At 41.4% G+C, this 14,019-nt stretch overlaps 2 protein-coding genes across 7 annotated transcripts in view; both read left to right on the top strand.

The window, feature by feature from the left end:
• The window catches only part of evi5b (ecotropic viral integration site 5b), a 38,706-nt gene extending 33,692 nt beyond the window's left edge, over window positions 1–5,014 (top strand). For all 5 annotated transcript variants that reach the window (XM_063890832.1, XM_063890831.1, XM_063890834.1 and 2 more), the window contains 2 exons: window positions 946–1,041; window positions 3,386–5,014. In XM_063890832.1, the coding sequence (XP_063746902.1) occupies window positions 946–1,041; window positions 3,386–3,664 (375 nt within the window). In that variant the 3' untranslated portion in view covers window positions 3,665–5,014. The remainder of the gene's footprint in view (window positions 1–945; window positions 1,042–3,385) is intronic.
• A 105-nt stretch (window positions 5,015–5,119) lies between these two features.
• On the top strand, window positions 5,120–11,264 carry gfi1ab (growth factor independent 1A transcription repressor b). 2 transcript variants are annotated; one of them, XM_063890838.1, is made up of 7 exons: window positions 5,120–5,234; window positions 7,853–8,223; window positions 8,734–8,946; window positions 9,423–9,796; window positions 9,928–10,065; window positions 10,167–10,332; window positions 10,482–11,264. In XM_063890838.1, exons 2-7 carry the CDS (start codon window positions 7,983–7,985, stop codon window positions 10,658–10,660), a joined length of 1,311 nt encoding a protein of 436 aa, XP_063746908.1. In that variant the 5' UTR covers window positions 5,120–5,234; window positions 7,853–7,982; the 3' UTR covers window positions 10,661–11,264. The 2 variants fall into 2 exon arrangements, with proteins under 2 accessions (XP_063746908.1, XP_063746907.1); XM_063890837.1 differs by having other exon boundaries at window positions 9,420–9,796.
• The last annotated feature ends 2,755 nt before the right edge of the window (window positions 11,265–14,019 follow it).

Genomic DNA, 14,019 nt, shown 5'->3' with positions numbered 1-14,019 from the left:
GGTTGCCAGAAAAAGAGTTAGTAATGTAAAGATTTGATCAAAAAGTAAGTTATGTTTTGTGTCAAGTGTGGCCAATTAGTTTAAGGAATAATTGACTTGCTACGTTTAAGTGAAACATAATGGTTACTTTTGGTTTCACACGGGACACTAACTGTGGTCTGAGTGAAAGTCCTTTGATTTTTGACCATGCGATCTACCCTACCCCTCTGTCTTACTGTCCACACCGACTTTTAAAATGTAAATGTATTTGGGATAAATATGATGTAATCTGATAGAGGATAGGCTCCTTTAAAACCCATATAGTAGCAGGTGCTTTGTACACTCTGTGCACCATTATTAGGCAAGTGAGTATTTTGACCATACCATTTATGCATATTCTCCAACTCCAAGCTGTATAAACTTGACTGCATATTGGATTTAAGCATGGAAGGTGTTGCCCAAGGAGATCAATACCCTATATCAAGGTGTGCATAATTATTAGGCAGCTCTTTTGTCTCATGCAAGAGGCTGTGGTTGCTGGTCAACAGATCAGGAAACTGACAGGCTTGTGACTGTTATTGAAAAGAACGGTGGCTATATTGGTTGTTTGTTTATTATTCTCACTTTAACAGATGAAAATAAACAAGTGAGGTGGGAAAAAATCCGTTTTCATTTAGTCGCTTAACAAACGTGCTCACAGATATTCTCCTAAGAAAGCCAAACAATCCCTTTTATTTTCTTAAACATTCAGGTTTGAGGGGTATTAAGATTTTGGATTGACCTGAAGCCCTGTAGTTGTTCAATAATTAAAATAATCCTCAAAAATACAACTCGCCTGATAATTGTCACACACTGTATAGAAACACAGGTTTGAGGAGACCAGGCTGCAAAACTGAAACCTTTCTTTACCTTCCTCAGTATAAAACCGAGTCTTATATAGAAAACCAATGTCTCCTCTGCTCACAGAAAGAAGAAGGAAAGGTCCAGGGCCAGCTGAACCACACGGACTCCAGCCAGTACATCCACGACCTCAAAGACCAGATCGCAGAGCTCAAAGACGAGGTGAGAGCCCTGAACCAGCACCAGCTCCATCACTAATAACATGACCTTCTGCTTCCTGGTAGAGATTCTGATTTTGTTGTTGCCATTTCTTTGATGCAGCGATTGAGCAGGTTTCACAACATTCCCTCTGATATATTTTCTGTGAGGCTAACAGATTAGTCGAAGTGTTAACTACACCCAGAGACTTCCTGTGCTGAGGTGACATCTCGCTCCTCCTGCAGATACAGTTGCACAAGTAACCTACAGATGTTTGTACAGATGCTGATCAGACCACAGCCCAGATACAAAATGCACTTTTAGAATTTAGAAGATTTGATAATGAATAGCAAGAAAAAAAGAGATAAGTGGTGAATTTAACATCAGAGCAGTGGAAGCATCTCCCCTTCTATCTTTACTCTTCTTTTAGTCCTTATTGTTCGTAATGCATGTACTAAGTCCAATTTCATCAGTTCCAGAGCTGCACCAGATGTGTTTCATCTCTACATTGAAGGCTTCTACTGAGGTTTTCAAGATAAAGCGTCAAATATTTTATTTTTTCTGACCACACTGAGATTGTTTTTGATAGAATGTTTGTCTTCAGATTTGGGTCGAAGCGGAATATTGGCTATTAAAGAAAATTGACTTTTTGACTTAAAGCTCTTGAAATGTTTCGATCAGATCAGGATGAGGAAATGCTCCCCAACCCCCACTGGAATCTAACTCTACAAAGACTATGATAGTTATAATATTATCCTAATCTTTATCTGCAGCTGTGCAGAAATACATAATTTAAACACAATGAAGGACATGCTGCTTTGATGGTCAATGTTCTGTATAGCTTCTGTACAGCCCTATTCATATTTGGGAAACGTATCGTCACTGAGATGTCTTTAACCTGCAGATAAAGGTCCTTGTTGTCTTCGAGCAGATCAGCTATTGACAGGAAGGGTATTTATCTTGCAGCGGTACGGCATTGGTCAAATATAGCTCTTCCTCCTGACTGCGCTGCAGTCACAGTCATTACCCCTCTCACCTGGTTTGCCTTGTGGTCAACCAGAGTGATGATGGCTTGCTTTGAATCATGCAATGAGCAAACCTGAAAGCCCACACCCTCCCTCCCTCACTGTCAGAACCTGCATCATATGGCTGGAAATGTTGATCACATCACAATTTCCTGTTCGCATGGCAACAACAGGAAGGCGTATGCAAAATTTAGAAAGGTGCAGGTAAACGTAGGCTGGCTTTACTGACTGATCTGCGTCTCCTCCTACATGTCTGGCTGCTGTGTGGCAGGCCCACTCAGGTGAGTTAGTACAGATGTTCGTGTTACCTCCAGTTGTTTACACCTGACCATCGTGTACCCTCCTTCCACCCTAGCCCCATTTGGGTCTGCTTATTTCATGAAGCGTTTCTGGATGCTTTCAATCAAAGGTTCAGAGCAGTGACTACATTGGAACTGGGGTAGACAATCTGATCAGTCAAACCAGCCTCATAATATTTATACTTACTTTTGATAGCTAAACACACTTAGAAAACACTAACAGCAAAACAGCTTTTTATGGTTTGTGGCAGTTTATTTTTTCTAATATTTCCCCCCATGTATCTAATGGAGTTCATCAGCATTGTATGTTTTTCCCCCATTAAATTACATGGTGCACTGAAAAAAGGCAACGTAGATGATGTATTTTTAAAGAAATGCTGTAGAGAAACCACTTAAATCTGAGATGTCTGCCTCATCAAAGCGAGGACTTGCAGGATTAGGACTGTTTGGCTAATACATGTTGCTTTAATTTCCACCTGAGATAAAAAATGAACTTCTCTGAAGAAGAAACAATCGGCAGTCCCAAATAGAGCTGACCCCCCGCCTTAGAAGCACCCTACACGAGCTGTATCCCCAACTCCTCACTACATGCTGATCCTAATGATCCTGTGGAACTTAGAAGATGTCTCTATGCAGTCAGTATGCAGTGAATACAGAAAAACCCAAAGCTTCTCATACGTGCATGGAAACAAAGAAACGTGATTTATAAAGTTTCCATTTCTTCTGGTTTATTTTCGGTGAATTATTTTTGAGCTATCGTGTTCTCTCTGTAAACGGTATTCTATGTAAATGAGTATGCAGTGCTTAGTGGTATTTAGTATTAGGACAGAACTCATACCTCATCACATTGTTTTTGGTATTGCTCCCTGCATGTTGGATTTCTAAACGCATCTTGTCCTGTCTCCTCTGAAGGTTTGCCTGTATTTTGTATTAGTTTGAACATCTCTCAGTCTTCAGTCTCCCCCCTCAGATGGTTGTCTTACTTGTGCATGCAGCGTTTGACCCTCTCTGTATGGCTCCTAATCCTCTCACTCCCTCTTACAGATCCGCTGCCTAAAAGGACAGAGGGGTTTGGCCAGTCAGCCAAATTTTGACGGGATCCACATCGTCAATCACTACGTGGGGGGCAACGGGTCTTACCAGTCTTCAGATGAAGATGCAGGCAAGGGCCCCGGCCTCCAGGGGGCCCAGCAGAGGAGCCGTATCCGACTGCGGCCCAACATCCCTGACACCGACAGTGAGGATGAGGAAGACGAGGAGGACGAGGATTCCCTGCGGCTCTCCGTACCTCAGAGCAGCAGCCACAAGTCCACCACCGTGTGACCTCCGGAGGGCGTTCCCAGCAGCCACTGCAGTCCTGCTCTGGAGATCAGAAAGGAAATGCAGCATCATTTCATATCTTATGGATTTACTAATTTACTATACCTTTTTGTAGTTTTGTCAGTCTGGCGGACCATCAGAGAATGAGTCCCTGTGGAGATATCAAACTACCGGGACACAGCGAAGGTACAACACAGAGAGACACTGTGCAATAAACCCTTTTATGCTCTATCGTACACTTCATCCAGTGGTTTTATACTTTTAAAGCGTTTTATAATTGAACATCAGAGAGCGTATTGATGCCGTTACTACTAAGTGTCCATCATGCAGAGGCGGAGTGTATTCAGTGCTGTGTGTGTATATATGTGGAGTCTGGACGAGCTGGCTCAGTGGCCGGTATCAAAGCCGCTCCTGTCAGCCGGCTCTGGCTTCAGGATACGTTGACTTTTTTTGGGCCTTAGCACATGTCGCGTGCCTTCCACCGGGGCTGGAGTACCACAAGGTCAATGTAACTGCATACTTGTAAAATATGTAAATGTGTATTATGTTTTTTTGTTTTTCAATTCCTTTTGAACTTGAAAAAATGTATCTATTGCATATCTGATGTTTAGAATATATTGTAAAAAAAGGGACATGAGTTAGTTTAATATGGTAACACACATCCTGTTGAGTGAGCTCCTGTGAAGAGAAAAGCTGAGGTTTCATCATTAGAAGAATCAGCAGCTGTTCTCAGAGCAGAGAAGAGCACAGGTTTAGTTTTTAACTTGTACTGACTTTACCTTCTGAGTAAGTCCCGCAATGAGTGTACTCGGCACAGATCAAATATTTTCTGATAATGAGTCAAACATGAGTAATGTCCTCAAGTTTTGTGTATCACAAATTTTGCACGGAAATGGATAACGGTCTTCGGGAACTTTATACTGGGAGATGACACAACATCGTACACTTTTTTTAAAAACACAATGTGGGGAGGAATCGGGAGTCTTCAAGTGTTACCAAAGTAAGCACTATATTCTGTATGGTGCTCGTCCACGGGCCAGTTCCACTCCATTTCATGTGCAAGGACCTGCAGCTGTAACACTTCTCTGAATGTCTGTATTCAACACTAACTCTATGAAAGACAAGGGGCAAGTGAATGCAGGTCCTGGAAATGCAAAAGACTCTGATGATGATGTCGTCCCGATGATGAACAGGACCCCCGGTGTTGTTTGATGGGAGAGGAACATGTTTTGGCACTTTTTGAGTCTGCAGTGCAGTAAGGACACAGCAACACTATGGAGCAGTCAGCACACTCTGGAGACTACATGAGATTGTTGTGTGTGTGATGAGTTCACAATAAAACGTTTGATAAACTCTCAGGCTGATGTGTCTCATTACTGTGGGCAGCAGACCCCAATGTGTGATGAGATGACTGCGAGCACATTTAGTTCCTCTGAAGTTTCTCGCTAAGATTGACTGCTTTCAGGAAGTGATTTCTCGCGGTTTTCAGAGCCGAGCCTTAACTACTAATCATTTCATGCAGAAAACCACATTTTAAAGGAGTCTCTCTTCGAGCATTCTCAACATTAACCAGGTTGGTTGACTTTTTCTGCCAAAAATCTGATTTTTATTACACAGTCTGTTTGTCACGGCCAAAGAACTGTGTGCTAAGTCTATGAACTTATACTGCAGTGATTGATGATGCTTGATATTTTGAACCTGCATTTAATGGCACAGTTACAGTTAATGACATTTCTATCAGACTGGTTTTTAAAAAAAACTTTACTTGTTTATCTACCTGCTAAGGAGACCTGCGTCCGGTTGTGTTGCCAGATAAACTTGTTTGAAATTAAAAAAGGGTTTTTAAATAGGAATTTAAGATCAAATCCCTTTTGACGTTCATACGTTTTAAAAAAAAATATATATGTCTATCCTGAAACATTGAAAAAGAGCACATTAAAATGTGACCTGTTTTCACAGAAGAATTTCAATAGAAATTATGAAATATTGGAACAAATTATGCAGTAACATAATATAATTAAGGAAATGAATTGAATCTATAATATAAGAACCACAAATGTTGCTTTCAGACAAACGACGGGTAAATCAGAACATTGTTATTATTGTAAGTATTATTACTTTATGTATTGTTATTCTTTTTACGATTGATCTTTTCATTATTATTGGTTCTTTATTTAAACTATATAATTACTTTACATTATAGTTCCATTCCCCCAAATTAATGATAAATAATAACTGTTGTAACCTTGTTAGTTTTGGTTATTATTATTGCCATAGTTTATGTTGCTATAGTTGTATTTCTGTGTATGGTCCTGCAGGACGCCTCGGGTACGCAGCGTTGTGAAAGTCCTCTCGGGGAGCGGCTGCTTCTTTATCGCACCGGGCTCCATATCTTTACCTTTACTGAGTCCGGATGCCGCGGCCTCTCGCTGTCTAATCGAGCAGGGCACGCAGCGCTTTGATTTCCTGCTCTCCATTTACTGATAGGCTGCTCTGCCTGTAGCAGAAAGCTACTGTTCATCTTTTCGGGTTGAAAAAACTCTGGGGCAAAACAATGGTGAAGAAAACCTTTATGGAAGATAAGACTTTAGCTGATAAATGATTCATATTTCACCGGCATGTATCGGATGTATTCATTTTGCGTAAAATTCGTCTAAAACAGATCCATATAATATCCATCGGTGAGAGAGTCAAATATCCAAATAAAATGAAGCACGGAAAAGGAAAATGCTCATCAGTCGTAAACAGTTCCAAGAAATATTGCAGTGTTCCTTCATATTCACGGTTCTTTGCCTTACGGTAATCAAAGTTCCCGTCACTGCCTCACTGATTCACTCATTGCAACTGCAGTGGATAAAAGCACGCGGACGCAGCGCTCATTATGATGCGTAATGACGCTTAAAATGCGGCCAAACAGAAAACAAATAGTCTGTTTTGAATCTTCTTCCTCTTGAGCTTAGAGCCCCGGGTAATGTGAACCTGCCACCGCATAGTGTCTGTCACATAATGACAGCCCGCGGCCCAACTGACCACCAGACCGGGACTAAGCTCCGCCAAACCCTGCCATGTGTGGCCCACTGGAGCCCGGGGTCTGAAATGCATTTAATGCCAAGACAATGTGAATTATTGCCATTTATTTCGTAGGTTATCATACTGTTATTAAGGGGAAATCCCTGCCAAACTCCTGATCTACAGGCTGTATTTCTATACTGCTTATATGATCTATATTAAGCATAACAGGACCCTGTCTGTACAGAGTCCCCACATACACCCCTTTATATTATCACTATACGTGCTACATGCAGGCTCTCAGACACCCTGGGGTGCGCCTCCGTATTTCCTTTTCCCCTGTCAGACTGGGTAAGGCGCTGATAAGGCCCGCTGTATCAGTCCTCTGGAGACACGAGCCGCAGTCTGATGCGAGGTGGGGGTTGGAATATCCCCTATTGCCTAATAAAATAAGCTGATCATTGGAGCAGAAGCAAATCTCTCCGTTATTATCAATTATTATTAACTTACTTCTGCATTTTCCATTGTGTCCCTTGTTCTATTTTATTGCACTGTTTCTCTTTACCTTTCTATCTTTTAAATATATTGTATGTTACACTGTTGGGGGAGCCTGGGACTTAACTACAATCTAACTATTGGCAGTGTTATATAAAGTAACTAAGTGCATTTAGTCAATCACTGTACTTTAGATTTTACTTTACTTGAGTATTTTAATGTTTTGCTACTTTGTATTTCTACCCAACTACACCTCAGAGGTAAAACGTGTACTTTTACTCCACTGTATTTATTTATTTATTAAGTTACTTTACAGATGTGCATTAATGATGGTAAATATAATCAGCCCTTAAATCAGACTTTAGTTCACCTGCAGTAAATTCAGCAGCTACCCTGCAGTATACAAAGCCATTCAAACTAGCTGCACCTTTACCAGCTCTGAGAACACTTTAATGATCAATAATTATAAAACATATCAGAGATATTATTCTGAAATGGACCAATCAAACAATTTGTCTCCTAATGCTTTTGTACTTTTATTTGAGTAACATTTTTGCATTACTGGTAACAGAGTAGCCTATTACTCTTCTACTTTTACTCAAGTAAACGATCTGAGTACTTCTTACACCTATTACCAAGTACTGCATTTGCGTTGATGTAAATCTAACACAGTCTTCCCCGCGGCAGACCTGTAACCGCACTCCGCGCGCACTGAAACGCCGCGGGCGGATATTCTTTTGCAGACAAGAGAGCGGAGGAGTCCACGCAGTGACACCTGTCCGTGCAACACCTGGTAGACGGGGCGGCTGCAGTGCGCATGCTCTGTCGTCAGGTTGGAAGCTCTATTAAAGCTCCTGACCTCACGCCTCCCCACCAGTGTGCGTATCAGCGCGGGCAGCAGCGGTCCCCCTCCCCACAGCTGGATTACTCTCACTGCAGACCAGAGATGCCTCGCTCCTTCATGGTGAAGAGTAAGAAGGCGCACAGCTACCACCAGCCGCGCAGCCTGGAGGAGGACTACAGCAGGCTGGACACTATACTCGCGCACATATGCTCAGGTGTGTGAAAATGAATTCACTTAAACATTTGACTGCATAAAATGTGTCTTTCAAAAATGCATCTTTTAATCTTAGTACATTTTCCATGGCAGTATGTGACAGTAGAACTATTATGGTAAATGCATATTAATTTATCACCCACAATAGGAAAGTGAATGCATTGAAGTATCACTTATTTAAGTTTATATCTATATTTTTTTAATGCTGTTATATTAAAATGGAAATGTCGGATATTCATTAATAGTTGCCAGATCCTTATTGATATTTCACGCTAGACAAAAATCACTTAAATTAATGGAATTATGATATTTAAATGACTAATTTCTATTATTTTTTGGGCCTGCTGTTTTTTAATCCTATAACATTATAGGTTGATGCTAGAAATAAGATAATATTGGCCTTCACATTTTGTGATTGTGAAACCCTAAGACATATTTTAATGATTTTATTTCATGAGAGATGACATAGTTTTCAGTTAATTTAAATGTTTCTTACCTCCTCTCCGTGCAGATGCTGACAGTCCACCGTGTGTGCTGTCAGAAGCGGATCAGCTGCAGGATGAGGCCGACATTTCTTCGGACATGTACGGCCTCTCCCCGGACTCACCCCTGGCGGACGCCGCAGATTTCTCCCCTAAGTCCCCGCTGAGCTGCGCCGACAGTCTGTGCGGCTCCCCGCAATATGAGGACTACTGGAGGCCTCCGTCCCCCTCTGCATCCCCGGGTACACACACACACACACACACACACACACACACACACACACACACACACACACACACACACACACACACACACACACACACACACACACACACACGAAACACAACGAAAACATTGTTTAACCTTTGACTTCATGTTCTTTTTTTATGATCCCACGATAAAAGTCACATTATATAATATAGAAAAATAAAATGACGATTACTTCATTCATTTGGCTAGTTTAAAGATGCTTTTATCATGTGAGTCAATGTATTTATGAATATAGAAAAGAGTATTTTGGCCTTGAAATAACTTTGGAAATCCTCCATTGATTTATTACAGAGCACACTCCCCAGTATGCATCATATATTCGGGTATCATCATCAGGGAATTCTCTTCCATTGCATGACTTCTGATGTCCCTTCGGGCCCTGCGGGCTCCTGGAGAGCCCCCATCGACCTGCTGTCATTAAACTTTCATCCCCTCCCTCTCTAGCAGACTCAGAGAAGTCCCTGTCTCCGCTGGTGGATGAGACGCAGTCCTTCTCCGTTCCTTTCCGGCCGTACGCCTGGAGCAGTTACCCGGGGCCCGGGCTGAGGCCGCTGCTGCAGCAGAGCCTCCACCCCGGGATGGACGTAGACAGGGGGCCGGTAGCAGTGGGCTTCTACGGGGACCCGAGCAGCCACCCGGCGCTTTACACCGAGAGGAGTCTCGGAGATGAGACTTACAGGGACTACAGGAGGCACGCGTCGGCACTGCTGTTTCCGGAGGGCGGCCTGCACGGGAAGAGCCACAGCGGGAAGGCCCCGGCTGACCTGCTGTGCTCCAGCCTCATCCTCAATGGGGCTTACAAGTGCATCAAGTGCAGTAAGGTGAGGATGCAGATGCGCTGCTTTGTTGAGAGGAAGAAAGGGTTACACAGCATGTAGAAATCAGCTGATCAACTTCACTGTGTTGTTATTTCCAAAACATCCATGCCTTATTTCTTTCTTTCCACCACCAGGTGTTTTCTACTCCGCACGGTCTGGAGGTCCATGTCCGCAGATCGCACAGCGGCACTCGGCCGTATGCGTGCGAAATCTGCGGTAAAACCTTCGGACACGCAGTTAGCCTGGAGCAACACAAAGCTGTGCACTCTCAGGTAACTGTAATCTTAAAAACTGCGTTTCGCACCTCTCTCGTGCAGTTTCGATGGTGGGGGTGTTGACTTCCGGAAATCATGACTCTTCTGCTCCATTTCAGGAAAGAAGCTTCGACTGCAAAATATGCGATAAAAGTTTTAAGAGGTCGTCGACTCTGTCCACGCACCTACTCATCCATTCCGACACCCGGCCGTACCCCTGCCAGTACTGCGGGAAGAGGTTCCACCAGAAGTCAGACATGAAGAAACACACGTTCATCCATACAGGCAAGTGCAGAAAGGCGAGTTTGTTGGGACGTCCAGTAGTTCTTAAAGAAACCTTTGCGTAATGTGTGCGTAAAAGTCCAGAAACTGCCTGATATGATTTAGCTGTGTTCAATAAAAATAATAATAATTATTATTTTATGTGATTTTAGGTGAGAAACCACACAAATGCCAGGTTTGTGGGAAAGCGTTCAGTCAGAGCTCCAACCTCATCACGCACAGCAGGAAACACACCGGCTATAAACCCTTCTCCTGCGACCTGTGCGGGAAAGGTTTCCAGAGGAAGGTGGATCTGAGGAGGCACAAAGAGACGCAGCACGGACTGAAGTGAAGAACCTCTGCACACACCATGTCTTTAAACAATACTCTTCAAACGAGGGAGGACGTCTGATATGCACTGAAATTCAGCGTTTTTTCCAAATGGCTGCAGTTTGAGGACATTGCTTGGATCAATTTGATATTTTTTGTAAATGTGAAAGTGCATTGGAAATATGTATAGTATTTATTTATTTTATTAAAGAAAAAAGCTATATGTCTCACTGAATAAGACTTTTTCTGACGGATTTTAAACGAGCGGATTCCAACACTAACTAGCAGGTTGTTCTAAAGAACCGGAAACTAGAGATAAGCATGCGAACTGTGAGCAATGCTGATATGATTAAATAAATGTATCATGTTTGTTATGTCGACTTACGTAAATCAGCTTATTTAACCCAAAATATTAGTGCCCACACGAACCGGATTTACGATAAAGGCCGCACAGATGAAAAGCTGCGCCTCTCCAAAGAGCCGAGGCACTTTGTTGTGTTGGATTTAATTAACAGGAGGGTTATACTGCCTAACTCACGAAGCTTCTCATTTTTTTCATTTTGCACTATTTGTTGTCAGAATGAACGTTTTTGTCATTAACGAATAAACAGATTTTCCCCCTATAATTATTCTCTTGCCGTTGATGACTAAATTCTAAATATATTACAAACTACAAGTTGGCTTCTTCTTTATATGTCCAGGAACTATTGTTATTATTTGCTTTATTCTGATTAGAAGTAAAGCTATAATAAAAGGCCCTCCTCAGCACATTAACCTGCCGTGATTGTGACTGCCCGGAGGCCCCGCAGCTCCTGTTTGTTTTGACCACTGCAGCCCTGTGTTTGAACCCCAAACAGTGAGCAGATTTAACCGTTAACCAGATGCTTTTTACCCTCATGACTGTTGTTTAAAAATAAAAGGGAGAACAAAGAAAACAACAGTTTTGTCAGGAAGCTGGCAGCAGCTGTGATCCACAGAGGGAGATCTGCTGGGATGGATTTAGAAACAGTTTGTAAGAGTGTTGTGATAAGTGGGGATAAGAAATGGATTTAATCTGAGGCCTCTCAGTGGATTCTATGAGTATTTACAGGCACAAATAAATCATGTTCAGACACTGACATCAAGGTGATAAATGAAAGAAAGTGATTTAGGCAATGACCTAAATAAAACAGGTGGGATGATAATGACCTCATCAGAAGACATATAATCAGATAAGCATTTTCATTATCATTATATATAAATAGTATATATTTTATTCTCTTTTTATTGAAACATAAAGGCACATATTGATCTGAAAAATTCTAATTTCTTACAGATGTTTCATTGTTTAAACAGTGAAAATGATAGTCTTCATGCAGCAATAAAATATAAATTCAAATAACTGATTTCAGGACACATCGCCCACATATACAAATCTATCTGTTCGTCAATACTTCTCTTCATATTTACCTTCTGACATACAGATATGCCATGGTGCATCCACATTCTCCATATGCCTAAACATATACACATCTGCTTATATTGTCTCTTCTCCCTATATATCTGTACCCTCTCCTCCCTTTTCCAATTGTCTTATAAATAAGATTGACAATAATAAAATGAACAAGAGGGGGATATACCATTATTTTTATGTAACCTCCATCATGTTTGGCTTTATACTCAAGTCATAAAAATGCAACTTAGGTGTTGTAATAATTACTGTAATCATTTGGTGCTTTCCCCGTTTAATCTCTACTCCATCAAAGTAGAAGACAGAAAAACGAGGAACAATCAGATAGGCGCCTTCCTTCAACATTGATTGAAATCACTGACTCACAAGGATTTTCTATGCCTCACTTCCCTCAAAATCGTACAACATCCAGGCCTGCGAAAATACTGAATATTTTAAACCCCCAGATGAGCAGACTGAAGGAGAACAGGAAAAGGCGAGCTCATTTAAAGCACAACTTAATGGAGCTGTGCACCTCGGAGCTGCAGCATGCTGCACGGTGGGGGAGTCACGGCATTTATTCTCTTTGAATAAAAATAAACGCAATCTGCAACAACCTCGCAGCCCTCATTAACATCACATGTCCAGAGAGGGGCTGATCATAGATGTGCAGTCTTTAAAACTGTCACAGACACACTCAGCCATGTGACAGTGAAGGTCTCAGGACAGGGTTATAGTGGCTAAATTGAAAAGTGATTCACCATATTATCTCAATATTCATCAAAATATCGCTAAAACTTATATGGGATCAAATGTGTTCAGATATATTTACCTTACATGTTCTTAAAAAAATAATAGTTTTACAGATCACAGATAGGACACGTCTTTATTTCTTCTAAAAAAATGTAAATAACATAAGGCTCCCTGCATTAATAAAAGATACAATATTGAAAAAGTGTATTTATTCTGTGTGTTTGTTCTGTCTATTATTTTAGGGATGCACAATGATATTGGCACTCCTGGTAATAGAAGGGGCTAAAATAAAATATTAGCATCAGCTAGAAATCAATATTTCCTCTGAAATGTTACCCGAAACCAAATAGGTCATATTCAACCTTTAACATAGGTTGAAAAAACTTCCTTATTCTGAAAAGCATAATATGTTATTTTCCACTACAGGAGAAACTCATTTCTGTCCAATAAGGTGAGTATAAATATTATGGCTAAAATGAGTTGAAAATGACGGCAATAATCCAATACTGTGCATATAGATTATTCCTGTGTTTTGATAATCAGGCTCTACAGTGTATCTTACTTCTGTAATATTACTAACTAAGGTTCCTTTTCAAGTATTAGGATATTCACAACTATCCCAGTAATTGAAATTCACTTATAAGTTTGCCATTAAGTGCCTTCAACTGAGGCAGCCTGAAGCCACCAGCCTGATGACCTCATACAGTAGAGTGCGAGTGGGTAACTCCAGCTGTGTTTCTCAGACATCAAACTCCCATCCCAACTTTCTGTTATTGTCTCTGAAGGTATTTCATGATTCCCTCGGAGCGACGCTCCTCAAGCATGATCACAGAGAGGAGCTTTTCAAGCAAAAACCTTCAAAAACGGGCCATTAGGCCGCCCAGATTTGCCTCCAAGGGCCTGGTAGATATTTTAAAGCATTACCCCACTGCCCCAAGGCATATCAAATATGAATAGAAGACGGCTCGATCGATCAGAGGGGCGAGTAATCAGAGCGCTGCAGTCTGAGGCTCAAATCTAGGCCTGCGTCTCTGTCCGTAAGTGCACACACTCAAGAAAACACACACATCTGTGCACACACAACCACACATGCATACACCCAGAGGTAATCTTCGTTTTTCTGACATATTTATGCAATTAGAAAGTTCAGGGTCAGGGTTTTTGTGGTTTTTTGAATGATTCATTATTGATATGAAATT

The sequence above is a fragment of the Eleginops maclovinus genome, chromosome 9, assembly GCF_036324505.1.
Source record: "Eleginops maclovinus isolate JMC-PN-2008 ecotype Puerto Natales chromosome 9, JC_Emac_rtc_rv5, whole genome shotgun sequence".
NCBI lineage: Eukaryota > Metazoa > Chordata > Actinopteri > Perciformes > Eleginopidae > Eleginops > Eleginops maclovinus.
The sequence above is the reverse complement of the archived record's forward strand: the minus strand, read 5'-3'. Positions and strand labels throughout refer to the sequence as shown.